Here is a 27,932-nt window from a genome sequence, read left to right on the forward strand (position 1 = left end):
TGCGGCTTGTTTGTGTGTTGCGTCATCCCGATTAATTTAACCCTCCAGAGTAAAAACTGCTCCACAAAAAGAGGACTGTTTTATGTTTTTTTGAAAGGTTATGAGACAGGAGTTGACAGTACAAATGTGTCTGAACTATGTCCCATTTTGACTCAGCTAACAAGCCGACACTTAAATCTGAGTCTTGTTCCACTCTTTATTAACTTTGATTGGGTGAAATCATGTATAAAGAACAGAAGGTCAGGGGGAGAAACGGACCAGGAGAGAGAGAATATAAAGATGAAGAATTGTTGCGATGGACGAGTGCTGGCATGTTTGCTGTGTGTGCGTGTTAGCAGTTAGCTCCTCAGCAGCAATAGCTTTAGTAGTTAGCCATTAGCTCGGTGAATAGCCCCCAACCCACCAAGCAGGAAAATGTGCAAATGAATTTCCCTGCAACTTTGTGAAGTGAAGGTTTATTTAAATCTGTAGAAGCTGTGGATGTATGCATGTATGGACAAAATCCATTATAAACACCTCATTCATACTGTTACAATCAAAATGAGTTGATCTGGCAGGAAGTTTCCTCATAAGGCAGCTATTTATCAGCCACGAGGGAAAGTAAGTTGCATTCGAATGCTCAAGTCAAGCCATCCGGCTCATTTTATGCCATTTATTATAGTCCAACTTTTTCCTTTCCCACGTCCTTTTCAGTTACCAGATTCCTCATTCTCTCCACCTCCTTCTCATTTTACTTAATTTGAACAAATCTGACATGAACACATTGTAGAGTTAGCTAACAGCAGTCCAACAAAAGTTTATCTTAACTTAAAGGGGGGGGGGTTAAAGAGAGGAATGCATTTGGTGATTATTTCCATCTGTTGAATTCTGCGTGAGAAGGAGTGGCCTTCAAATATTCCACTGTGTTCCACAGTCTCACAACAAACACACAAACACAGGACACACCATATGCATCCTTTCAACAAACACCAATATTTGCCTTCAGTGTCACACCACAGCAAACAGAGTGGGTCGGTGTGTCGTAACGTCTACAGCGTAGTCGGGACGTCGTTGGAAAATCACAGGTACACGGGAGAGGAGGCATAATGACAGTGATGATGTAGTACAGGATCCTGAGGGATCAGGTCTGTTTGTCATGATTACAAGGATGGATGGGGAGGGAGGGTGGACGATCACACACACAATACAAAGACGTTTAACAAGCGAACGCAGACCAGTCAGAAACCAGTATAACTGCCCACTGCAGGTACATTTCCTGGTGTCATGTGTCTGTTTAGAGCGATATACACAGTTAATACTGTGGGGCTGAGGAGAGTGTGTTTTTTTATTCCTTAGACCACCTACCTGCTCCGTGTGTGGGAGGCAGGCCTGGAACACTCACATTAATGGGTATTCAAATAAACACCATAGTCTATTATTGTGCATTGGATTATTGTTGTAACTAACATGAGGGTAAAGGGATGAAGTACCGTCCAATAGGATTCTGGAAAACAAATCCAGAATTTCAGGATGAAATGTACCTATTCAAGAAAATATTCCCAAAACAGACCCAAACTTTTAGGCTCAAGCGTTTCCTCCACACAGAGAGCACCGGCAGGGCTTCGCCTCTCCTTCTGGCCTGACATTGGATTATCAGTTATCTGGCATTATCTGCTTAATCTGAGTGAAGGTGTGCAGGTGACGATGTGTGGGAGACTATGGAATGGAACAGGATTAGGAAGTGAGCTAGTCAGCACTCTGGTAAGTAAACATGAATGAGCAGTTGTGTCCTCAGATGACACCAACTGTATCCTGTCAGACTAGGGACGAAGGGACGGGATAAAAAGATAGATTCATTAAAGGGGATCCTTAAAAGTTTCACCAAGTCAGAGGTATTGAACTGATCTATGATCCAAGGCCATTTGAGGACCTCCCAGCTCCTGCAGACACACAAAAACGGCAGTGAAGCTGGCATGGACTTTGAGCCATTTCCTGGGTGGTTTCTCGTCCCACAGCAGTCAAGGCTGTAATGCTGAGGAGAAGCAGGACTCAGTCACTCATAACATTTATTCCCAGCAGGGCGGGGCTCGCTCTACCGCTGGGCTAGCTTTGGGATGTGGGGGGAAAAAAGAAAAAAATCACATGGAAAAGCTAAAGCAGCTGCCCGCAGCAGCGAGCTAAAACTAACCAGGCGCACACATACTGTACCCTCCAAGACTGTGAGTCATCAACGTGCAGGTAACACACAGTCTGAATCACTGCCAGACACAGTATTCACTTATTATTTATACTCCACTACACCCTCCTATTACTTCACAAAGTGCTTCTGCATAATTTACAGAAAAACTCACCTAAATTTAGAGTTTTGATAGCATTTCCTCTTCCCAATTCCAATACCTGAACTTGTGTACCACCCAATACATAGTACCAATGTGTTACCATGTTTAAGTTAAACAGGTCCCTGTTCCCTCTCATTTCTGTTGTTTATTACTGTGGAAACAACTGTCTATCTTCAAGTTTCTCTCCAAAAATATAACTTTACAACAACACATCTTGATAACATTATACTTTACGTTCTCCTAGGGCTGGACAATAATCCAATAATAATTTATTGTCTTTCAAAGGAACCGGATCCTGATGAAATCATCTCTACTGTCGATAGAGCCAGTACTTTGGCTGTTTCAGTGGCATCGCTGATGCTTGTATCAGAACAACTCTCGCTAACTTGCAAAGTGGTGCTGTCTACACCCAAGGTGTCATTTCCACTGCTCACAGTGCACTCACTTGATCTTGCATCAGAGATCACACTTTATATGGAGTTTTAACTACTGACAAATCAACTGACATTACACCTGCATTCATCTCTTTTTCTTCAACTGACATGTCTCCGCTCAGTGCCGACGCTCAGATGCCACTTCAAGTGTTTCAGTAAGAAAAGTTATTTTCTCTACGTTTGATCAGTGTTTTATTAACAATCATAACTTCTTTAAAGTCTGTAACTATATCTTGAAATAATCAATTAAAGCATTCAAAAGATTTCTGAATAGTTCAAACCATTTGACCTCTCACAAGGATTCACAGCAGCCAACATTCAAAGTTGTCCAGAGCAGCTTTACAGTTCATGTGCAACTTTCACATGATGGATAATATTAGCTTTTAAAAGGGTGTGAACGTGTTAAAGGAGGATGAGGTGTGATAAAGTTGATGTAACATCTGAAACGCTCCAAATACTACCCCTCATCATAGGTCTGTATCTCTATGTCTCTTGCTGTCTGTCTGACACAACCTCGATCAATAGCCATTCCCGTTCAATAATGTCTCCAACACATTTCCATCCTGAGATCCGACGCAACTTTCCATATAGTCCATCAGCGGGAAGTCGTCGTCTCAACAACCTCCCACACATACCTCCAACATTACCAACTCATTTTATCCACTCAATTTCAGTATCACTCCACGTGATCTCTCATTTATCTCAGGCTCATTCCTAAGTTATCTCTCACAGGAAATACGTCAGGTTCCTTTCTCCTAACAGTGTGCAGACACTGCTCGTTTGTTAAATATCTGATATTGTGTCAGTCACCTCTGATGGACATTTGCCATGACCACAGCTGGGGGAGAATGTTGCGTAATACAAGAAATGCGGAAGTGTGGCTGCGCTGCTTCACGGTGTCGTCTTGGTCATTACTTGAACCTCGTGAAAGCTTTCTTCACGTCACCTTGCAGATGTAGCAAAGTGAGGTACTGCATGACAACGGTCCAATCTGAAAATGGACACCAGCTTTAACGGATAAGAACTGATTTCACCCTCAATAAGCCATGTTGACTCTTCAACAAGTTAAGAAAAGAGGTCAGAGTCCATGGAGCCACTCTGAACGTGAAACTGCTGTTGTATTAGCACCTTATCAGTCTTCTTCCAGGCTTAGTCTAGTGTGATGTCTGTGCTTAATGTTATCAGGGCAACATGTCCAAAGCCCCGACCATATCTTCATGCTTGGGTTCACACTGTAGTCACAGATGCCAGCATTTAAACCAGGCATGTGTTGCTTTATGTGTCTGACAACGAGCAGCTTTACAATCCATGATTGGACTCATACATTGAGTTGTGCAAGTCAGTTGGCTTGGATATCACTGTAGGCATTTCTCCTACTAATGCTCACTCCTTCACCTAAAATGGTCATTATGCCTAACATCTTAAAAGGAATAGTACAACTTTTTGGGAAATTAGGCAAACTGAGGACATTCACTATTTCACTTTCTCCATTATTAAATTAGTTTGGTACTCTAAAAAAGATCTGCCTAAATCCAAACCCTTGTTGCAGCGGTCCAATCACCTAGTAGGATTACACTTGTGCAGTTACCAAGTTATAATCCCTCACCGGCTTCCCACCACTGCCTAGAGTACTTGTTGCCAAGCCAGACATACTGGTCTCTGCTTTGATGGCGTGTTTTGCCCATTTCTTTCACTTGTTTGCAGTGTAAACTTCATTCAGCAGGACAGCTGTATCTTTATCGTGTTTCATACGACAGGATCACATTAAAAAGGTCATAAATGTGGACTAGCAGCCGGGCAGTCAGGTGTATCCTATGGCTTCCTCCCAGGATCCACACCACATTTAGCTGGGGGACCGCAGGATCCGGACAACCTTCACCGGGTCAACAGCGGTGTTTATATATGCGCTAAACCAGAAAGCAGCGGAACAGTGGGGAGGTCATTAGTATCCCCTAGCACAAACAATTTCACTATAATGTATTCTACTACTTCACTACTTCAACAGATGCATAATCCTTGAAATGTGCAATCTGAATGATAAGGCATCTGCCATGAAGGAATGCACGAAGTACCATAACAATCAGGGCAACAATCAGACTGCAAGCCAGGGCCACTGAATCAACAGTCTCCTCAATCTTAGTAGCTCCTCGAATTCAATGAAAATGGGCCCAAAGACCTCCTTCAGCCTTTGTGCTTGGTCATTCTCAAATAAATTAATTTCACACGGTATGCGTCTTTACAGTAAGTATACAAAGTGAAAGGGCAACTATGAAGAAGCAGGTTGACATTTGGGGTAAAAGCACATTCTAACCCCAAAATACCCAACAACACTCTAACCACAACTCTGTGACAGCCACGAGCTAAAAATACTGCCAAAAAAACCCAGCCCGTCAGGATTTAAATAAGCCTGAAGCAGAGCACTGAGGGAAAAATCTCCCTTAAAGCATCTGTGCCACATCAGTCTAATGGAAAGTTCGGCTAAATGCATCTCACCAGTTTACAACGGGGGGAACTGCTTTGGAAAAATGTATCGACAACAGCACATCGATGTACGTTTTGTGCCTAGTCAGGTAACGGTGCGGACTACGCATGCTGAATATTCAGCAGTCTGCATCGTCTTCAATCACCACTCGTAAATTAGACCTTTTTATGTTCAAAAAGAAATTAACGCTCCGTGCAGGCCAATGCTGCAACGCTGCCGTCTTCACTGCCGCGGATTCGAAGCCAATCGCCTCCGATAACAAGCTGTCACGTAAAGGAGCTGACATCAAACTTTCAGCTCAGTGACAGTCATCTTGGTGGCAGCTGCAGGCACCCTGTGTATGCTGGGAGGTCCTGCCCTCCAGGCGACCTTGAAGCAACAGGTCAGCTGCTCTAAACAGTTTGTCCCCCTGAGGAATACGCCATCCAATGTGGCTCCTCTGGGTTCCATCTCCATGTGCATCCTCCTAATGTACAGTACAAGGCTATTTTACATTTTTTTCCCCTGTTATTAATCATTGCATTGAGTTTGTGTCTGTTTGATGCCATATATTTCTATGTCGGGCATGAACAGGTTGTATGCCAGGTGCTTCACTTGTGTTTACAACGTGCACATACCACACAAACCACACACACACACACACACACACACACACTAACAGGTGTTGACAAAGCGTGCATTGCAGAGACACTTTCTCCCAGAGCCAGACAGCTGAACATCATTTCTAGGAACAGAATACAAAGCATAGAAAGCTCTATGAAACTGACCGATTCTGAATGGGAAATTGGTATTTTGGGGGGAAACAGCTGATGGAGATGCCTCCCATTCATTTACCACAACAACACTGATTGTGACATTGCTCCTCTTCCTCCTGACATGGGGATAAAGCTGTGTGCACCCATGGGTGCGATGGGCTGCGAGGCTGGCGGTTTAGTTAAGTGTTAATTAATCTGTGTCTGTCTGGCGCCTATTAAAAGACCAACCTGAAGGATTTAGAAGTTGTAGGCTTCACGCCAAGTCAGTACGTGGCCGAAAGTTCACAACGATGTCAGTCAGCCAACTCACTGGCGTGACGTCAACCCGAGCCCCGCGTTAAAACGGATGAACAGAAATCATAGCTGGCGGAGCGTCACACGCGTACGCCGCGTCGAGGCGCCGCGTTTAACCGCGTTGTGGACGTTGGCGGGCGGATACACACACGCTGAGCTCAGTACTGTCAAAGTCGCACAAAACCGGCACGTTGGACCCGCGCCGAAGTGAAGGGTGGCCCTCGCTGACTTGTCCCAGCTCCTCACGTATATGCTTCACCCTGTCAATGCGTCCATAACCCGCCATAGGCGTCAAATCCACACATTTGTGAACCCGCTTCTGGCCCCGCCGGTCCTCGCCATATGGTGCGTACCAGCCCCCCTCACTCACCCGGGCACGCCGCGGTGTCACACGCTGCGGAAACTTTCCAAATGTCACCGCTGTGACTGACGCGACGAGCTAGCCGTGCCGGTAAAAAAAGTTAACGGTTAGCACCGGGAGAGTTTGACGTGAGACGTACCTTAAAACAGCCGAGGTTAGAGACAGTGTGGTCGGCTCTCTCTCTTCAGTCTGACTGACTGCTAATCTTCCAGGTCCGTTAGAGTCAGTGGGGTGTTCACTCCGCCGCTAACGTGTGAGCAGCCCGGGCCGTCAGTCGGTGGCTGGTGTCCGCCTGAAGGTAACGTACAGTAACGTACTGCCTTCCTGCCTGTCTAGCCGGGGTTTCTCCTGACTCTCCAACCACTCCCAGTCCAGACCAGCGCTCCCACTGTGGGCTCTGCTGCCTCACCACTGGTTTCTCCCACACTGCAGCCCCCTGCGGCTTCACCTCCTCTAGCGGCTCACAGCGACAGCAACAGTCTTAATAGTAATCATTTTTAAATGTGGAGAAAACTGGTTTTGCTGGGACTCGTAAAACAAAAAAAAAACCCTCATGGGGAGTGGTGTGCTAATTTCCCCTTTTATTTGTCTTGCACTGAAATGCAGCACAGCCCCAGTGACACCAGGAAGTTCACGTGAAAAAAAAAAAACACACACACACACATCATCTCGCGCATAAAGTTTATTTTAGTCAAGCCACGCACTGTGACGTCGTTGTTTTCTCCACAAACACATATTAACGACGAGGCCGGCTCTTTATATCTTCCTGTCCGACAACCCATGAACGCAGCAGCAGCGCTCACATCTCGCCGCCATTCAGATTCACACACTTTGGGGTAACTTCTTTAAAAGCATGTCTCATGGTGATTAAAGCCGCCTCCATGCTGGGATAATGTGGAGTAATATACAGACGCTTCGTCCTGAGTGCGAGGGGATAATAAACCCTATGAATGCCCGTAGCAGGGTGTAGCTGCGCGGTTTAAATATACCAGCAGAGCAGCATGAGAGAGGGCTGCTGCATCAGACTATAATATCAGTTTCACGGGGTTATCGTACCCTCTACCGTCACTAAGGCGGTCACTGCACCATCACAGCAATATGAGGCTGAAGCTATGGGATTTAAGAGGGTTTACCATTCTCCTGTTGCCTGCAGGGCCATTGCTAATTCATAATAATAAATTAAACTCTCCTTATTCTTTATTTCTTTGTATAATCACTTAACAGTTCAGAAATGTTTTCTGTATATTTCTTCTTTTTGTTTTTGTAGCATTAAATAAAATAATGAGTTAAAAATACAAAAGAAATCCTAAGGGTCGTGACCTCAGCGTCCTCGGCGGTATACTGCATCACTGGTTGGATTGGAGAACCCATCGTGTAACAAAAGTTTAGGAGTTCAGGGTCGGAAAGAGAGAGAAAGATTCTCCACCACGGCCTTTTCTGTCGTTTCAGGAAATCACTGCAGAGTTCTGCAACACGTGCCGAGCCCATGTGAAGGTGACCTCCACCGGCAGCTCAGCTGGCGGTCAATGCTGGAGCTGGACTGTAATATGGCTGCACTGCCAGAGGGGGGAGTGATCGATCCGGCCTCAAACAACCCGCAACCACTGACACACGCACACACACACAGGTTGTATCCTGTTGACAAGGCAATGTTAAATAGATAGACTGACTGTACTGGACGGAAAGACCCCTCCCTCCCCTCTCCACCTCTGTGGAACCAACACCAGATAATGCTGTCAAAACTTAGCCATTCATCTTTGCAATTGTTTCAGAGCCTATTAACGCCACTATTTTTTTTTCATTGTCTAAATCACCAGAGCATCTTCTTACTTTAAATTGTTATAGCTCTTATAGTATTATATCATGATGTATTTGGAAACTAAATTGGTCATATGAACCCTATGTCAACAGGCATCATAGAAGAATGTGACACGTTGTTGATGCCAAAGGTTGCAGGGTCTTTGTCATTGCTTGGTTCTGATGACCCTGACACACACACGGACGCAGGGCGATCTGACCTTGGAGGAATGTGGGGAGGGGAGGGGGGGGGAAAATGAAGCTGTGTACTGGAATGTCTTTGTTGTTTCCTCTCGTCCGGGCTACAGTACACCGCACGCCAGCCCGCTCATCCCTGAGCAGCACGCAGCGGGCTGCATCAACCACCACATTCCTCTGACTATACGTCCTAATCCTGTGTCAGCCCACGCTGAACTGTACCACATGGTACCTCATACCAGGGGAGGGGGGATTTTTGTAAAGCCCACTCCCTTCATTCCTCAGATGCAGTATAGATATCAGGCATCAGCTGTCTGTATGACGACCCTCCTTCCCACATAACTGTGTAACCAAACTGTTGCTGAATGGATGGATGTCCACTGCACGTCCACCCCCGGCATGAAATGCAGGCTTTCTGTTACATTATAATTCATTATTTTGTCATAGTTTGTGATTTCTTCCATTTCCCAGTATGCCTTTGAACAAACTCCAGCTTTCAGTCAATGTCTCTTTACCTAGAAGGCAGCAAAGAGTCTGTGACCGTTACTCAAACCTGAAATAACTGATCTGTGAACGCATATTATTTTTTTATGGCCTTGTTAGCGAATAGTTGACTATTTGCACATCTGGCGGAGCAACATTAGCGTTCGTTACAAGCTGTGTTTTCCATCCATTCGCACTCATTCTCTACCAACACTCATATCTCTCTGACTTTAACCACTACATTATGTTTAGCGGCTAGTCGCTAACTGTCGTCTATCATGTTGTACTTGCAGCTGTAAAGTGGGTTTGCTTTTAGAACTTTTCTTTTTACAGAAAACAATGAAGCATAAAAGAGTGTTAAGTAGAATAAAGTTGCAAGCATCACAAACAAAGCAACAAGTTACACTATTGTTGCCCTTCTTCTGTCTTGGACTTCTCCGGTATGAATATTGAGCCAAAATCTAATCTCAATAATAAATAAAATGGGACTGAGATTAAATCTGTCATTTTTATGGTTGGAAATATCATGCTGTGTCATAAAGGTGTCTGTTGGTCCGGTTATCAGTGGGAAATGCATTGTGCATCACCAGCAAGACATCGCTAATTGATATTTATGTTAAGCAGCACTGATGTCTGTGAGAATTGATGTCGCATGCATTGTGACTTTGCATGAATCCCACCATCATGTGAAGAAAAAACAGTGTTTGGACCACATTCTGTTCTGGTGTGTATGAGTCATGCTGATTATGATTCTGAGAGCGCTGCTCAGAGCCAACGGGAATTTAGACTTATTTACTAAAACACAGCTGTTCTGATTTATCGAGGTAATTTACGTGACAGACAATAAACTCTAAAGCGATTTACGGTTCTTAAAATTATGCAAATGTTTCTCAACCTCGCTCCTGTGGGAGATGAGTCTTATAACATCAGCTGTGTCAGCGACAATTTCTTACTGCATTAGAATGCATGGCAATGGGGCAAGTAGAAGAATCTGGCTCAAGACCTGGTCTCAGACCTGGCTTCAGACCTGGTCTCAGACCTGGCCTCAGACCTGGTCTCAGACCTGGTTTCAGCATTTGAACTGACCTTGCAGCTGTGACAGTAGTTTTCTCCGTTCTTCCCCGGAGGGAGGATGATTTCCCCCGTTGGGATCAGCTGGATCCTCAATTCCATCATTGTTCCCTTTTCTCCTTTTTTTTCTCCTCCTCGTCCTTTTGCTTAACGCGATTCCAACTTGTTTGGTGCTTTCTGGGAAAAAATATCCCTCCCCTCTGGTCCGTTTCCTTCGGTCAGGCAGAAAGCAAATGTGCCCGGACGACGATTCCCAAGTGATGCCTGAGAAGCAAACGCATAACTCTCTCTCTCATCAGGAATACATGCAGGTGGACTGTAAATCTCTCCCACATGCATGTGAAGAGAAATACCTCATCTTTTATGTGGACGCCCTTACCTGACAGAGGTTTTTTTACTTCCTGTCACGCGGCTCAATAGGAGCGAAACCGTGACTGCAGAGTTGGAGCTCCAGCTCAGAGTCTTGGAGTCGGGCTGTTACCTGTTGCAGAGCGGAGTCACAGTGAGGCCAGCTTCCCCTCGCTGCGGCCAGAGGATGTTGCCTCTTGAGTGGAGGGACCGGGAGGAGGATATGGAGATCAGCCTGGCCTCAGATGGATGTCACATGCAGAGGATATGTGTCTTGTGTGTGTGTGTGTGTGTGTGTGGGGTGGGGGTGGGGGGTAAATGGGGAGTGGTGTGTAATCACAGCTGGCAGATTGATATTCTTTTATTTAAACCTCAGAGAATAACAAGGGGAAGACTCGTTCAGGGGTTCCCAGACTTTTTTTGTGAGACGAGCCAATTTATGTATTTTTATTTATAATATTTTGCATGATTCATTCTATACAAGTGGATATTGCTTCAATATTTTTGACATTCAATTGATCTGTCAGTGTTTTGTTTAGGTTAGTTTCTATTTGTGCAACTTGGAGCGACATTACTTTAAGCTGTCTATCCATTTCAGCTGCTTATTCATAACCTTTAGCTACGAATTTCAACGTGGCCTTATTTAATGTTATGTTTATTGTTAAAAAAAATGGATATCATTTAAAAAAATATATATTTATTCCACAATCTTCCCACGTATCCCCTGGCAACTGCAGAAGCCGCCTACTTCCTGACACGCCTTGAATCACTGGTGTATTTCATCTTGTTGTTTGCCCTTCACCCCGATTTGATAATTGATGTTCACGTTTTTTTTACGTGGTACAAAGACAGACGGAGGGCTGAACAGGGTTTCCTCCAAGACCCCGCATCCTGCCTCAGACATTCCCAGTACCCGCCCAGTAGATTGAGCGTGTGTGTGTGTGTGTGAGACGTATGTGTGTGTTAGTGTGTGCGTGTGTGTGTGTGTGTGTGTTTGTGTGTGTGTGTGTGTGTGTGCGTGTGTGTGTGTGTGCGTGTGTGTGTGTGTGTGTGTGTGTGTGTGTGTGTGTGTGCATGGCAGAACCTGCTGGTGCTTCCCTCAGGATACACAAGCAAGGGGCACGCGTATGCACACACTTTCTTAAAACAAATAAGAGACTTGTGCACTCGTGGCAGTGGACATCCTGTCCCCAAGGACTAGAGGGACCACATTCAACACACACACACACACACACACACACACACACATCATACTGATAGATGGCCACGGGGTTAAACTTGACATCGTGGCGATAATGTTCGGTCTTAGCGACAGAGAAACATAAACATCTTGACTGTGGTGGATCAACATACATCATTTGGATGACCCTCCTGACCTGTGTGATGACTCCACAGCCCTCCTTGCATGTTTGCTCAATGTCGGCATCGAGGGACACGCCCGGTCACTTATGCACATCACGCATTCTGCCTTTAGTTGGCGTTTCATCATCATTTTAGGGTGAAACGTGGCCTGACCTCGCAATAAGGGAGCTAATGACAAAGCTGCCAGAAGAAAATGGTTCATTTTTTTACCCTCTTACTCAAATGCACTAAATGTACCTTTTTAGGTGCCCAAATATTATTCAAATAAAATAAAAAAAATAGGGTAGAAAGGCTTTTTTTTCTGTTCTAATGAACCGCCCTGATGTTGCCAGATGCAGTTGTTAGGCATCTGTAAAGCCTTAATGATGAATATTTTTTTAATCAATATTTAAATAGGATTTGACTGTATGCACCCGCTAGACAAGTGATTTTGTGGGGGAAAAGGACCTTCATCATATTTTTTTTTTTTTATCAATAACACATATGTTGTAAGTTGGTTTTGTATTTGTCTCAATGCTGCTTTCAATGACTTACACACATATTTTGGTTAAAAAATTAATATTAATCAAGCAGCAGCATAAAGAAACACATACCATGCTGTGTGTGTGTGTGTGTGTGTAAGGGGGGGGTGCAGGCTGCTGCCAAAAGTGAGGAAGTGACACACATCCTTTGACCTTTGACCCTGGCTGGAGGCATTCCTGACGGCCTGGCATCAACAGGAAACCCGTAGCCTTGACACGCGCACGAGAACACACACTCACACACACGCTCCCACACACACACGCACACACACACACACACGCACACACACACACACACGCACGCACACACACACACACACACACACGCACCGGGGCCTTGCAGCAGACACGGCCCTGCCTGGGTTTATTCTAAAATAAGAACACAAATGACTTCCAAGATAAAAACACTATTGTTGCTTCATGTGGAATGAAAGTGAAATGAAACAGAGTCGTGATACGGTGAGGGATTCATGGACGATACCATCTACCTGGTGCCAAACAAAACAATCTGAATGACGAGGACATCTGAATGCCAGTCCATGCTTCCTCTACACTTACTGTAAATTTGCGTCGCAGGACGGTAGTAAAAGCACTCGGTTTCCTACTTTCCCGCCCAGATAATGACATCTGTTTTCATACGGAGACCGTAGGGGTTGCACCTCACATCCTCTCTATTGCCTCTGAGAAATATACTGTATGCGTGTTCCACCGTGTTTCCTTTGCTTCAACAGACTGAAGATGAGTCACGGCGAGACGACGGAGGCAGCTGCTGCCAGAGACACTGGGAACAACCTGCCAGTGTCAACACACACACACACGCACCGATATGGGATTTTCAAGGTCCATGCAGAATGATGAGAGTCACACAACCAACAGCTGTGGAGTCAACAATAATCTAATAACAAGAATGAGGCCATTTTAATTGCATCCTAATGAGAATGATTCTGGTGATAATTGTCATCATCCTGAACACGGGGGGGTTGGGTTTAACTAGACTCGACTCAATTGGAACTGGAAACGTTGGTTAAGACAGATGTTTATTTGGTTTCAAATAAACAAATAAATAATGATCAAAAATTAGTAGTAATAGTAAGATTAGCAGTAGTATAAAAGGTGACAGAGTATGTGTAGGGAGTATGTTATGGTGGAGTCCTGTAAGAAGTCTCATTTTGGTAGAATATACATAGTAAGCTACACATACACTCCGGCTGGGTGTGTGTCTCTGCCATGCCACATCCACCGGTAACACAAATAGTATTGTGTTGAGAGTCTGCACAGCCAAAGTGACGTCACACTATCAGCCATGTGGATGTTGGCTTTAACCCACACCATCAATCCTGTCTGCTGGAGAGAGAGAGAGACGGATTGTGGGAGCGCCACCGTGTGCTCATCACGCACAGACACACGTGTAAGTGTACAACATGTGTCCGCTCCTTGTACAGGGAGCCCTGCGGGGCGGTCTGATGGGCGTGGGGGCCCGACAGAGCAAGCCAAGGTTCACAGGTTCATCCTGCTGTGTATTTGCGGTGAAGCCCTGCAACCAGATCCCACACGGGGGGCTCAGCCCAGACCAGATCAGACCAGGGCTGAGTAAATCTCACAAGTGTTGCCTGAAAATAACCCTGGCTATTTATAAGTGCTGTCTCTGCAGCAGAGGAGGAAGTTCATAATATTTCATTGACGTTTGTTCCCTGGGTCGCGCTCTGCGAGCAGTAATCTTGCTCCGAAAACGGAACACCGCTGCAGTTTCCAGTTTCCACAGGAAGGTGCAGGAAGCTCGAGGACGCCGATTAGGCTGCAGATGTAGAGGCGGACACCGAGTCTACAAGGCAGAATCCTCTGGAGAACCGGGTCTGCACATGTAATACATTGTTATGCTCCCTCACAGCACCTCCACCTTCCACCTCCTGTGGAAATGATTTTAGGGTGAGTGATGTTCTGTCAGATTAGCTGGAACTTGCTGCCCTCTTGAGGTTTCACGTTACAACGAGCCGCCCAGTGGAGGAGAAATAAGAAGGGTGCCATGGTAACCCGACTGTCAACAATCCCCCAAAGGTCCATGAGGGTCTGTTTATGTTTATCACCCACTGAGAAGTCCTGCAGGGTAACCTGACAGAGGAAATCTACGGATAAAATAAGGGTACAACATGTTCCCTAAGGAGCTTTGCATCCTACAGTAGATGTAGATGAGTCACTGGCATCGCCACGGGGGAAAAAAGAGAACTTCGTTGTTCTGTTAACACGTGATAAGCAGAAAAGGCGTCTGGCCTGGTGTGAAAATTATGATGCAGAGCAAAAAGCTGAAAGCAAGTTGAACATTTGAATCCAATGAACATGTTTGTCAGGGAGATAATGTTGCTGCAGGCCTTAATGTCTGGCGGCAACCTTTACTATAAAGGCTGTAGAAGAGAGAAAAGAGACATTCATCAATCATTAATCGATTCATTTTAAGACAGTTATTACTTTAAAGTTACCGGATGGAATATTTAACGGATCTATATGACCTTCATACGTAAACAAGACCATCAGAGAGTAGATTGGACATTTCTATTTAGTCCCACTTGACGCCCGTCTTCGTGTCCGATTCCTTGGGAATCAGACAAAACGATTCACGCACTTCCAGCAGAAACTGACCTGACCTGAGGTCAGAGGTCCAACGTGTGGACTGGAGGAGCCGGGGATCGAAACCCGATTAGAGGACGTCTCGCTCTGCCTCTGCGCCGCAGCCAACATACCATTTGAGCTTCCGATCATCTCATCAATGGCTCCAGTTTTAAATGCTATAGGCTGACATATGATCTGATCTGATTGTGAAGCCATGTGTGAGAACATGCTCTTAATGTGTCAGATGTGACCTGCAGAGGGCGCTGCAGGAGCTGCTGCACAATCAACAAGTCAGAGGCGAGGTCGTATCTAGTAGGTGTGGGGAAAGAAAACATATAATATACAATAAACTGACTCTTATTATATGGGGTCGTAGTCGTTCTTGTATGCAGGTACTATGTCACTATTAGTTCACCCCTACCCTTACAGTATTCTGAGATAGAAGGGGCAAGATGGATGTTAGTGTGAACCATTAAAAAGGGGGGAAACACACCCATGTCAGAAACAGACTTCATTGGATTTTAACTTCTATTACCTTGTCTACCTTGATTGCTGCCATCGGCCCTCACGCTGCCTACTTGGGATGGAAAACAGAGCTTCTGTGGCGCGTCAGACAAGCATGGCAGGCTTGTGAAAGGTTTGACAAAGTAGAGTGATGGCCTCTGGCTGACACTTTGCTTCCACTTACAGCTCGACTGTCAATCACTATAATCACACCGCAGGTTGGGCAAAGTAAATGCAGCAATTACAATGGATGGGTTCCCCCCCAAAAAACAACGTTAAGAGTCTGTAGCCACTCAGAGCCATGAATGTCTGCACCACATTAGCTAGATATCCATGATCCACTTCATGCTGGCGATAGAAGAGTCAGCAGGTGACCAAAGTCAGGATACATCCTCAGGGAACCATGAATCATCTGTGCCAAATTTGTTGGCCATTTGCCGTATAGACGTTGAGATATTTCACCTGGTGATGCTAGAGGAAAAGTCACAAAACTCTGGGGACCTTGAATGTCTCTACCAATAGAGAAATAGAAAATGTTCAACCTCTGGGGAACATGAATGTGATAAGGAAAAAGGTAATATGCTTCAGATTTGGACCCATTTTGAAAGTTCATTAAATATGGCCCGATAAGTTTTGCTATAAAAAGGTAATTGGGGCACCGAAAGAGTACAGTACTAACAAAGAAATGTACTAGAAATATATTGAAAGTATACCAACATCATGCTAACATACATAACAAGTATACTATGCTTTTATTATAACACTATGACACTTTCTAAATATTACAGTAAATAATATACTTTAAATGAAAGTAATATGTAATTACTAAAGTGTACTTTTTTCAACTTTGTTCATTATTACAACAATAATTTGGAGCATATCACGGCACATTTTAAGAATAAACATTGTAAGTTTCTTTTAAATTCCATGTGCGTGGCATTTCTATATGCACTATGAACATTTAACACATTGTACTATGGTAAACCTATAAATAAACCATAGGACTTTATACTTTAAGGGAAACTTAAACTCACTGGTGTGATTATTTCAGCTTTGTTGTAAAATATATTTTTGTATATTTAAAAATATATTCTGTTATTATTGTAACAATGCACTGTAAGCTTTTTAAAAAATGTTATTACATGGAATAAACCAGTGTAAGTCCAAGTCTAATTGAGCATTCTATTACAACAAGAATGTTTATGGTGTATTAAATATGTATTAGCAAGACACTTAATACATTTTTAATATTCTCGTAACACAAATTAATTTCATTAAACAAGCATGTATATTAGTACATACAAGGCCATGTCATCTTCAAGTTAACTAATCATTAACACATCTAAAGCATATGATCACGAGTCCGTCTGCAAGTATATTGTATATTGCAAGTATAAGTATTTGTGTTTCACCAGGCCAGGCAGCTGCAGCGGTTCACGCTGCAGGAAGGAAGTCCTTCTGACTGGCTTTTGCACGCTTCCGACCCCGTCAGACTCGTCTACCTCCACCCAGAGTCTAAATTCAGGCTCGCCACAGAGCTCGGGCTTACTGCTGCTGATGCAACTGCAGCAAAAGGTTGCAACGGCTAGCAAGCAACCGAAACCAGGGAGGCAAAAGGTTACGGCTATAAGGGTCCCTGCAGGACGCATGTGTGAGCGCTTGAAACGGTGCGAGAGGGAAAGGTGGGTTTGATGGACAGTCGAGATGATGGCATGTCACTGGTTCACCGTGGTGGCAACACAAAACACCGTGGCACCATCTTTGTCTCAGCCACACAGAAAGGTTTGTGTGGACGATTAGTCACAGCAGAGCCCAGGCATTAAGATTGCATCTGTCTGTCACACACTATAAATAGAACACATAAATGTATGATTACACTCAGTCGCCGACTCAGATTCCAACATCTGCTCTGTGTGGCAACGCTGTGCTGCAGCTCAGAACCTGTGTGCTTCATATACAACTCATTATAACAAGGTTTCATGGATTGTATTCATTCACTAAACACCGGGCCAAGACAAGCAGATGTCTTCTACAGGTAACGAAAATAATTGACACAAAGTCAGTTTGTAATGTTTAATTTAGATTGTTTAATGTTAATTCCATGCTGTGTTTCAGTAAGAACAATACAGATTCCCTGTCTGTGGCTCCAGTCAGATATCCAGTAGTACAAATCAGCTCCAAGTTACACATAATGAAGCAAAACTAAGAAGAGAAACAAAGGAAATGGCAAAGAAAGAAAACCTCTGAAGGAAGAGGAGCGTTAGTGAAAAGAAGGGGGGGGGAAGCAGCAGAAAAGACTACGTGTTAACTCCTGCGAACACTGACAATCGTTTAAATTTTGGGGTTCACTGTTGAGGAGCAGGGGCCAAACTGAGACTTGTCTTCTATCTGAAATCTCCTGTTTTTTGTTGTTTGTTTTTTAATTACAACCACCAGCTCGCAATAAGTCAACCTTCAGAGATTCAGCATGTGTGCACAGTTACAGTATTTCAGCACAAAGTACAGTCCAAGGACAACTACAAAAACATGACAACAGAATCACTATGGTGTAAAAGTTAAGCACTTCTTTGCCCCACGTGGATATCGCAAATCTTGCCATCTTCCTCTTAAAACCTACTTCAACAAAAAGGGCACTTGTAGTTTTTTCCAAATTGCCCATAAAAATGTAAAATGATTCGCATGACATTTCACTAAAACAGAGATAAAATAGCTCCCATAACTAATAGTCAACATTATCAGTAATAAAAGTTAATTTCTGTAATTACATTAAGAAAAAATTCTCAATACATCCAGCAACTGATAAAAATATTGAGGAAAAAGCAAATAAACAAACAAAAATACAATAATGAGAAAAAAGATAACATTTCAGAACCGCTTGTACCAGGACAAAAAAAAAAACAACAACACAAAAACAACCCAGGGACTCTCTTTATCTTTGACTTGCTAACATTGTATTTCCTGTCTCAATTAAGTGCTATTTACTTGAATGATGTACGGGCTAATATAAAAATAAAAAAGAAGAGAAAAATAAACTTGTGAACTCCTTGGCCCTGCTGGGTCATGGAGCTGCAGAGGTGGAAGAAAGGAAAAGGAGAGGAGGGGGAAGGAAGGAAGGAAGGAAGGAGGGGAAGGGGGGCTGGAGAAGGCAGGTCAAGGGGGGGAGGGTGTGAGGAGGTGAGGGGAGGGTCTCAAGTTGTTGGCTGTTGGTGGCATAGTCTCACTGGGCCTCGTCCTCTACGTCTTGCAGTGCCTCTTTGTTTTGTTCTTCACCTGGTCAGGAGGACAAATACCATCAGTGCTCATTTTTCACACAGCCTCCAGGAAGACTGCCTTAAAAGGGCCAGTGTGCAGCATTTGGGTGTCTATCAGCAGAAATGGAATATAATATTCTTTAGTGTATAATCACAAAAACTAAGACTGGTTGGGTTTTCGTTAGCCTAGGATAGGGCTTAGATGATTCTTTGACGGTATCCATGTCATCCATTACAATGATGACGATTTGTGTCAACAATGTCTACGTCCAGAAAACAAGCAGCGGCTAAAAGACCTCGCCCACGATCCTCTTAAGAGTGGAAGGAGTTAAGACTGAGACCCAACAATGTGGTGCTCTTTAAGATTTGCAGACAGGAAATTGCTCATCACAAGAGTACAAACACTTCTGAAAGTGAAAGCACCGTGCTGCGCTCCGCCAAGACGGCGTCAAAGATTTCTTGTTGTATTCATGATGTAAACATGATTGGCAGCCTGCATTTCTGGTAGTACTCGTCAATTTTCTAAACGTTTCATCATCGGCCCCATGTTAAGTTATTTCTGCACCTCTGCTGTTATACCATCATCTTATATCGTTATTGAGCATTTAATATTTTCTGTTTACTTTAATGTAGGAGCAACAAAAGGGCTTTAACTAACGTTAGTTAAAGCCGTTTTGTTGCTTGACTAGTACCACAGTCCCCACTTCACCCCAATTATGCCTTTAAAATTAAATTATTGAATAAAACATTGGAATATTAATCAAAATATGTTTTTAATATTTATTTGGGGGGAAATTGTTAAATAATTCAGCAATTTATAAAACAATCTTTAGAATAATAAATTAGTTAAATTAATCAAAAAAGGAATCGTCAGATTAATCAATAAAATTAGGCCATTCGGTGCAGCCCTGCCCTCTACATGAGGGGCGGGTTGTCTTCACGCAGTCCGCCATGTTGCACCGCCATGTTTGTCGGAGTGAGGCGAAACGGCGCGACCACAGCAGACGTGTATTCGGTTGGTTGCAACACCATTAGCTTGCCACCAAATCCTACACACTGGACCAGTAATGGAGAATGAGAGGCGGGCAGGCCTAACACTTCATAGGAAAGCTCAAACACAGTTACATTTAAAACCTTCAGCTGGAAGCCCGTCAAGAACAAAGCTAGGATCATCATTTTATATTTTTGGAATTAAAAAACAACAACAATAAAGAGCTTGACGCAATGTTTTTGCTTTTCCCCTCCGTCTTCAATTTCTATCACTAACTGAATTTTCAGAGCCACCTTTGCTGTAAGAGGATCTTGTTTAGTCACAGTGGTGTAAGAAGTATTCAGCATTCATTTACTGAAGAGAAAGTAGCAATACTACAGTAAAAAAAATACTTCTTTACAACCCGCCAATCTCAAAAAGGAATTTCTGTCTTTAACATCTTAAAAACCCTTTTTTCTGCCATTATCTGTTGAGTAACTGAAATAAATGGAGGTGGATCAAGTAGAATAAAATACAAGTAGCACAAATGTGCACTTGTGTTCGTTAATGTATCCAATTTGTTACTTTCCACCACTGTAGTGAACAGTGTCAACAGGAAAAACTATTTTTAGAGACTCCAGGTGAAATCCGGTTTAAACTGACCTGCTTTTTGTTAAAACCTGGACTTTGGATGAGATAAAGATGGTGTCACCATTTTCATTTACAATGAAGAAATCCTCATCAACATGAAACTTCAGTCTACATGCGTGCTGAACTCAAACGTCACGTTCACCAGTGTTTGGGTGAAATGTGGTATCAAACTGTATCACAGTGACTCACAGTGATTGGAAAACTGAACCAAGTGAATTGTGTTAACGCTTGATCAAGTCAGTGGAGCTTTTACCCAAACTTACATGCAGATACCTCTGACAACATAAACTTTGTACGATAATATACCAATCTTACACAGCAACTGCTGGATTCTAATTCTACAAATAGTATAATACTCAGAATATCATTGGAGTCTGATCTTTATCTACAACTGTACAAAAATACCAGTTTTAAACGCAATGAATAGACATGGACCGCAGCATTCAAGTGTTGATTTTGAATTTCAAATGTCAAAGTTATGAAGATTCGAAGCTTCCAACTATTAAGTACAGCCCCAGGACAAAGTAAGTGCTCCACAAATATTGGAATAATAATATATAAAGAATATATACATCTCATCTTGTAAAATATTCAGTGTCATTGGTAACACAGTCGGAAAAATGGTTGACTGAAGCAGTCGAGCATGCCGAGAACATGATCTAAAGCTCCGCTCCTTGGTTTACTTACAAGTTTGACAGGCAACTAAGTGAAAACTTACAGTATGTTTGGACTGAACGACCTAAACTCGAGAAACCGAAATGAACTGGCTGTGGTGGAAAGATTACAGCCCGTTACCAACAGTTAATACAGAATCCAACCGCGGCAGTGAGCGACAAGTGACAAGCAACAGGTGAGTGGATTGAATCATTAAACGATGAGTGAGTTAGTGTTTACAGGGGGGGAGGGGAAAGGCAGCCACAAGCAGCAAGGCTTGGGTGAGCAACACTTACAAAGTACAGTTAACATGGGAAATGAACAGTCAGGTTTGTTTCCTTTAGGACTCTACAGCAGAGGGAATGAGAAAGAGACAAGAGAGATGACGAGTGCGACTTGCTGCTGGAATTAATGAATAGAAAGAATGAATCAAACACTCCACGGTTATCGTTGTTACATTCACATCTTGTTTGTTAATTATGTGAGATAAAAACCAGCCCTCTTGGGATTTAAAACATTTCTGTTGTAGCTTATGTCAGTGACGATTTAGTGGCAACAAAGACAATCGCCTCTGTCAGATTTACCCAGCTGCAGCTTCATGTTTATTCAGTGAGTTGGTGAAACCACAGAGGAGAGATTCTGACTGTTATCTTTCGACTTGTGAGTCCCTTTTAACATCTTTTACATTTTTGGCAGAGGGTGAAAATGACAGACGGCTGGCAGACAAAATTGTTGGACTCTCCCAATTAAAACGCATCGTGTTGTTTTGATCTTACGACCATATAAGCTCAAAATCAGGACTTTCAGGGCTAAAGCAGCTCATCTCGTCTCTTCTGAAGCAGTCAACAGTAGCACTGGGGGATGCCAGTACAACATAAACATCATTGGATTTGATTAACGAGCGGTTTGTAGTTATTACCACAACAATGTGTGTTTCAATAAATATATTCTTTTAAAATGTAAAATATAGTGTATTCTCTATCTGTATTTTAGTAGTTTATTCTGTGTGGAGTTAAATTCAAGTAAAAAATTGCAATTAAGACATTTTCCTGGAATCAAATGCTGCAAGTTGGAAACGCAGGTGGTCTTTGTTACTAAAGAGGGTCATGACTTTGAGCACGAGAGGACGGACTTCAGCTCAGCCACAAGGACACCAGTAAGACAGGCCTTCTGTAACTCCGTACCTTGGCATGCACACTGTGAGCAGCATGATCCAGGTCCTGAAAGCTTAGCCTGACGTCAAGGGTGGCTGTTTAATTCATGGCTTAACGTTTCACTGTCTCTGAACTTCAACAACCTGATTCACCCCCCAGTTCTGTCAAACTTGCATCTAAAAATCAGAGAAATCACATTGCCTTTGCTTGGATCGCCGTGCGACAGGAGCAGATCCTCTGTTGACATTAGAGCTTTTTAGAGTGTTTGCACACTGTAAATGCATCTTCTCCCTAACAACTTATGCTGTAGGAGGAGGAAACTAAACACACAGGAAACTTTCAAGGCTTCCAATGTCATATTTTATGACATCATCGCTCTAAAAAAAATCCTCAATTGGAATAAAGATAATAAACCCATACACGCACACATTTTTTAAATAGCCTTGCAATGTAAAATGGCTGCTTTGGGTACCAACATCGTCACACATGAATAAAATATCAGATTTCCAGTTGAACCCAATTAGCAATAGCCTTTTTAGGGACCCCGGTATGCACAAGATTTGTTTTTGTTTTTTAAGAATAAGCAAAAAATAACACCTTAATACTATATGCAAAAATGTGCATGGGATTTTAATAAAGTGCACATGTCTGTAAAACTGAGATTTGCTGTTTCCATTCACATATTTTTAGGTGAGAGGTCAAGGGACCCCTACAAAAGTTAGCGTACCAGTCAGTGCTGATTGGAACAGAACATGAATCAAGCTGCACACAGTATTTAGACACATCATAATTCAGTGTAAAAAGGCTTAAGGCAGGTAAGAGAAGATGAGCGAGGTAGTATATCAGCATCTAGTCATGAGAAAGGAGGCTCTGCAATGACAAACAAGTCGACTGCACATACAGTACAATGTCCTAGAGGAGCATTATGAATGACGCCACCATGATATGAGACTCTTACCTTCTCCTTGCATATCTGAAGTCCATAGTGTCAGGTTGTCACGTAACAACTGCATGATAAGTGTGGAGTCCTTATAGCTGTCTTCATTCAGTGTGTCCAGCTCTGCAATGGCGTCATCAAATGCAGCCTTTGCCAACCTAAGCAAACACACTTCTGTTGAAATCATTTCACATGTAGTATTGACAGTGTTCACACTCAATAGTCCACTGGTTATTTTCCAAGCTGCCCTGCAGTCTTAACATTAACATAATGTGGAAAGATATACTCTACATTATCCATCCGTGTCAGTGGTCTTCTGCAAGCAACTCAATTCTTGTGTGCTTGCAAATGGCTTCTGTTAATATCACCTTATGTGTATGTGAACACAAAGCTACATAGGAATGGTTTAAACAATGTTAATGTGGTCGGAAACTGCTGTTCAATCACTATTACTGTGCAACCTGTAGGAGCAATGATTTAAATATGCAAATGGCTTCACCATTGTTGACTAAACTGAAAGAGAAAACGTTGAGGAAGTGTATTGCAGAAACAGTAACCTGCAAGCCCGGTCAGGAGAGTTTAAGATCTCATAGTAGAAGACGGAGAAGTTGAGGGCAAGGCCGAGGCGGATGGGGTGCGTGGGTGGTAGCTCCGACATGGCGAGATCGGTAGCAGTTTTGTAGGCCACCAGGCTGTTCTCTGCTGCCTCCTTTCTGTTGTTGCCAGTGGCAAACTCTGCCAGGTACCTGTGGTAATCACCCTTCCTGGAATTGGGGAAAAAAACAAAAGTTTATCGTTTATTAATTGTTAGTTGTAGATGTGAAACTTGTAAGATGTTCCTGAAAGTGTCCCATTCATTTCATGGTTTCAGATACCTTGTCAAATTCCCTGCACTTTGCTGTCTGGAATTTGCCTTTCAATATTCCATATTTAGCTATAATAGTCAAATTACACTCAAGCATAAACATGTTCTCATTATTCTGTGCAGAGACAGTAAAAGGGTTAATTTATTCCTCTATTCATTTACATTCAGAACATGAAGCTCTTACATTTTGTTGTAGAAGACCTTAGACTCTCCCATGACAGCAGAGGGGAGTAGGTGCCTGTCCAGTGCATCCAGAATATCACCACAGATCGACTTCAGCTCCTTCTCAACCTGCCACCAAACAAAGGCAATAATTAAATCAGCAAAAAATATTTTCATAATTTAATTTTAATAATTAGGGCAAACTGATTAATCATTTCAGTCTCAACGCTGTGAAGACGCAGGTAGATTTACTTAAACAACTTTATTTGCTGCTTGACACAAAAGGAAAACCCTTGCAGTTCTTATCAGCCTACAAAATGTATGTTGAATATTCCTGTTTTCACACCCCGGATCACAATACATATCACAGGGGGGGAAAAGTATTGCAACGTCAATCATCCCCCACCACCCCGCCCCCCACCCCCCAATATAATGCAGCCTTGTTTTCCACTGAGGCTATCCCCTAAATCCAAATAATACTTTCCAAGTATTTTTGGGTACAAGGGGCCCATGTTAAAATAAATGGCAGTATGTGCCAACAAACGTGTGACACCCACAGTAGCTGCCCATTACCTTTTGATATATATGGCCTTTTAAACCCCATACTAACAACCTGCCACAAATGTGTTCCCCAGGGGAGTTAGGGAACAAAAGAAATCAAGGTAGAGCAGCACGATTACTCATCTCTGAACCCCATTAGGTCCCTGACTTCGGCCCAACTGCCTCTCCCATCTCTCTGACACACTCTGGCCTCTCCCAGATTAATAGTCAGCTCTTATTTCCCTTCTTAATAGCAAGCGAGTGGAGGATTTGCCAACTATGACTCAGATGCAGTCTGTCCAGTAGCTGCGCATAGTGTGTATTATTAATATGAGCTAGTGATCTCACATTAGCACAGCAAATCTTGAGATTCTTTGAAATGAGAAACATATTTGAGACATGGTAAATCCATGTAAGTGCTCCTGACATACACAGTCCAAATACAAATGCTAAGCTTGTTTTTTGGGAGTACGTGACAGAGCCTTTGATGAAGGCTTTACCGTTTGCCTGTATTCCCGGATCATCTTCAGTTTCTCCTCTCCGCCCTTGTTCTCTTCCCTCTGTTCGATACTGCTTATTATCCTCCAGGAGGCTCTCCGAGCTCCAATCACATTCTTGTAGGCCACCGATAGTAGGTTCCTCTCTTCCACTGTGAGCTCCACGTCCATGCCCGCCACGTTCTTCATAGACACCACCATCTCTGTTGACAAGACACATTTAACAGTCCTTTAATAACTTGGACATTTTTACAGTTAATTAGAGCTGCTTGCTCTTAGTCAATTAGTCGCCTTAATTGGTTGTGGAGAAACAATTTTACAGATCTATTGTCAACTATCGGATTAGTCGAAAAAAAAAAAAAAAGCATACAACAATGGAGTGTTAGTCGTCCAAGAACTTTTTTCATCAAGGACAGCTCTATAAGAAATACTTACAATACATTAAATTTACAACCAAAAACTAGCTGTTAATCTTCATTAGTGTTGTCTAATGAATTAGTCTAAAGACGTGAGATTTGATATCTCAACTCCATTACTATGCTGTGAAATAACTCCTATAGGGGGCAGAAATTCAGATGTATTCATGAAACCACCAAGCGTATGCCATTTCAACCTACTTATAAATATTTAAATGTGACAAATTGGAGTACAGATAAATGTGCTTCACAAATCCACACGTTTTTGGTTGGACAAAAACTTGCATTGTGGATGAAGTGTTCAACGTCGAACCACATTCTGGTCAGAGATGATTTACTGCCTGCAGAACATGCACGTCAGGTTTAACCATGAAACGTTTGAGGGTATTAAGAGTACATGTTAAGGCGGCTTCCTAACCAATGCCAAACCTCCATCTATCCACTGGCCACAATCCAACAAACACACACATAGACAAGGGCCTGTTACTAAGGAGAGGCAATAAGGTGCAATGCTTGTCCCTGGCGCAGATCTCAACCACCAAAAAAATGTACCTTCAAGTAAGAAGGAAATATTTGACTGATTAACAATGGTTGCATCAACAATGGCACATAAAACTGGTATAAGAAATACCGTATACAGCCTAAAATGCTGGTTTGGGTATTGGCGAGTAGGCCAGTCAATGTGCTGATCCATTATTGCATCATTTACCAACTGATTTAATCTACAAAGAATAACCCACTGCCAAATAAAGAGGATGCATTGAGTTAAATTTTGATGATGTTCGAGCTTTATTCAGCAAAAAATATTATTGGGGCGGAGGTACATTATATCATCAAATATTATTTGGCAGGTGTGTAAGTAGCGTTTTTTTTTTTGGAAGTTGTTTGAAGGAGACTGCATGTTAACCTGTTTAACTTTGCGCTGGTATCGGATCGGTACTCTGCATTGGCCAATACGCTAGTTCACTAGTCAGAATCAGGAGGGGAAAATAGTATAGGAACGTTGTTTTTTCCCGTTTCCACGGCATGTTAACATTTGATAACCCTATTTCAGAATGACAATGTGAATCGACTGCATTCCAGCAGGTTTACCATTTAGCCAGTAAACCATAAATCACTCTGAAAATACACTCGGTCCAAATCCCGTGAATGAGTCATGGCACATTCACTTAACGTTACTGGGCAACGTACGACCACTGGCAGAGGCAGCGGTCTAAAAACAGCATCTACGAGGCCTGTAATGGTATGACAGTGTGACAGGAGTGAACCAGAGAGGAAGAGGCATTCATTTTCGCCCAATCGATCCGTGTAGCCTTGCTAACAGGGGAACACCCCAGCAAGTGAACAGCTGCCCTCCCACACACTGCTAACACGCAGCAAGCTTCAAGCGGCTAACGCCTTGCTAATGTCTAAATTGGCTACCATCGGTAACGTTAACAGGATAAGGAAACAACATAATTGGTACGTTATTGTGCGTACAAACGGAGTACGGCGACACTTGGTGTTGCTTCTGGTAGCTAACCGGGCCAGTAGCTCAAGTGTTAGGTTATAACGTTAGCGCTAGCATGGTGCAGGGGAGGCAACTCCTGACAGTTCACGCTCCAGTAATCCGCCATTTTGTTATGGCCCCTTCGCTAACGTTAGCCACTGTCAGTGACAGCCCCTTACAATTTCCATAAAAGACAACACTTCATGACATCTGCTATTTCTTAAATGTCACATTATTTTTTTTCCAGCCCGAAGCCATGTGTAATGCCAATTAATTGTTAGCCGAAAGACGACGGCTGTAGCCGCGTTAGCTCTCTGGTTAGCCGCGGCTAACATTGAGCTACCTAGCTTGTCGAGCAGAGCTCCGTTAACGTGAGCTAGCTCGCCAAAATCCCTGCAGCGAACATGTCCCACTCCGAGCCAGCCCCGAAACTGTCTTACCGTCATATCGCTCTGCCTGCTCGGCAAGTTTTGCCTGATACACTAGGTCCTCTCGCTCTCCCATCGTGTGTCGTTGCGCAGCTCGAGTAGCGAAATAACCAAAGTGACTGATCTGTAGTGAAAAGCGCAGCGGTGAGCCAGGTCTGTCGGCAGTTCCTAGAAATCAACTGGGTCGATGAGTGGTGTTCCGCCCCACCGGCAGCGATGTGCTGGGATGGAGTAAAGATGGCGACCAGACTCATCCGAGTGCTGCACATACGCACATGAATCACCAGCCCTGATACCTCCCCCAGTCATTTTAATACATGTACGGGGAGAACAGCAAGCATAACCTCTGCACGCTCATTTAGAGTAACCCCTTTGAGTTGTGTGCA

At 43.3% G+C, this 27,932-nt stretch overlaps 2 protein-coding genes across 3 annotated transcripts in view; both read right to left on the reverse strand.

Annotated features, from left to right (window-relative positions):
- The window catches only part of LOC311019620 (unconventional myosin-Ic-like), a 46,832-nt gene extending 36,482 nt beyond the window's left edge, over positions 1–10,350 (reverse strand). The window contains exon 1 of one of the 2 annotated variants that reach the window (XM_084019190.1): positions 10,209–10,350. In XM_084019190.1, the coding sequence (XP_083875316.1) occupies positions 10,209–10,298 (90 nt within the window). In that variant the 5' untranslated portion in view covers positions 10,299–10,350. Of the gene's footprint in view, positions 1–6,783; positions 7,044–10,208 lie in introns of those variants that run through there. The other variant, XM_084019193.1, reaches the window with a different exon arrangement.
- A 7,241-nt stretch (positions 10,351–17,591) lies between these two features.
- ywhae1 (tyrosine 3-monooxygenase/tryptophan 5-monooxygenase activation protein, epsilon polypeptide 1) lies at positions 17,592–27,811 on the reverse strand. Its single transcript, XM_084020164.1, has 6 exons — positions 27,559–27,811; positions 25,217–25,416; positions 24,199–24,305; positions 23,707–23,913; positions 23,171–23,307; positions 17,592–18,802 (listed from the first exon to the last, which is right to left on the reverse strand). Exons 1-6 carry the CDS (start codon positions 27,620–27,622, stop codon positions 18,750–18,752), a joined length of 768 nt encoding a protein of 255 aa, XP_083876290.1. The 5' UTR covers positions 27,623–27,811; the 3' UTR covers positions 17,592–18,749.
- Between the last annotated feature and the right edge of the window lie 121 nt (positions 27,812–27,932).

The sequence above is a fragment of the Eutrigla gurnardus genome (assembly GCF_963514095.1).
Source record: "Eutrigla gurnardus genome assembly, chromosome: 10".
NCBI lineage: Eukaryota > Metazoa > Chordata > Actinopteri > Perciformes > Triglidae > Eutrigla > Eutrigla gurnardus.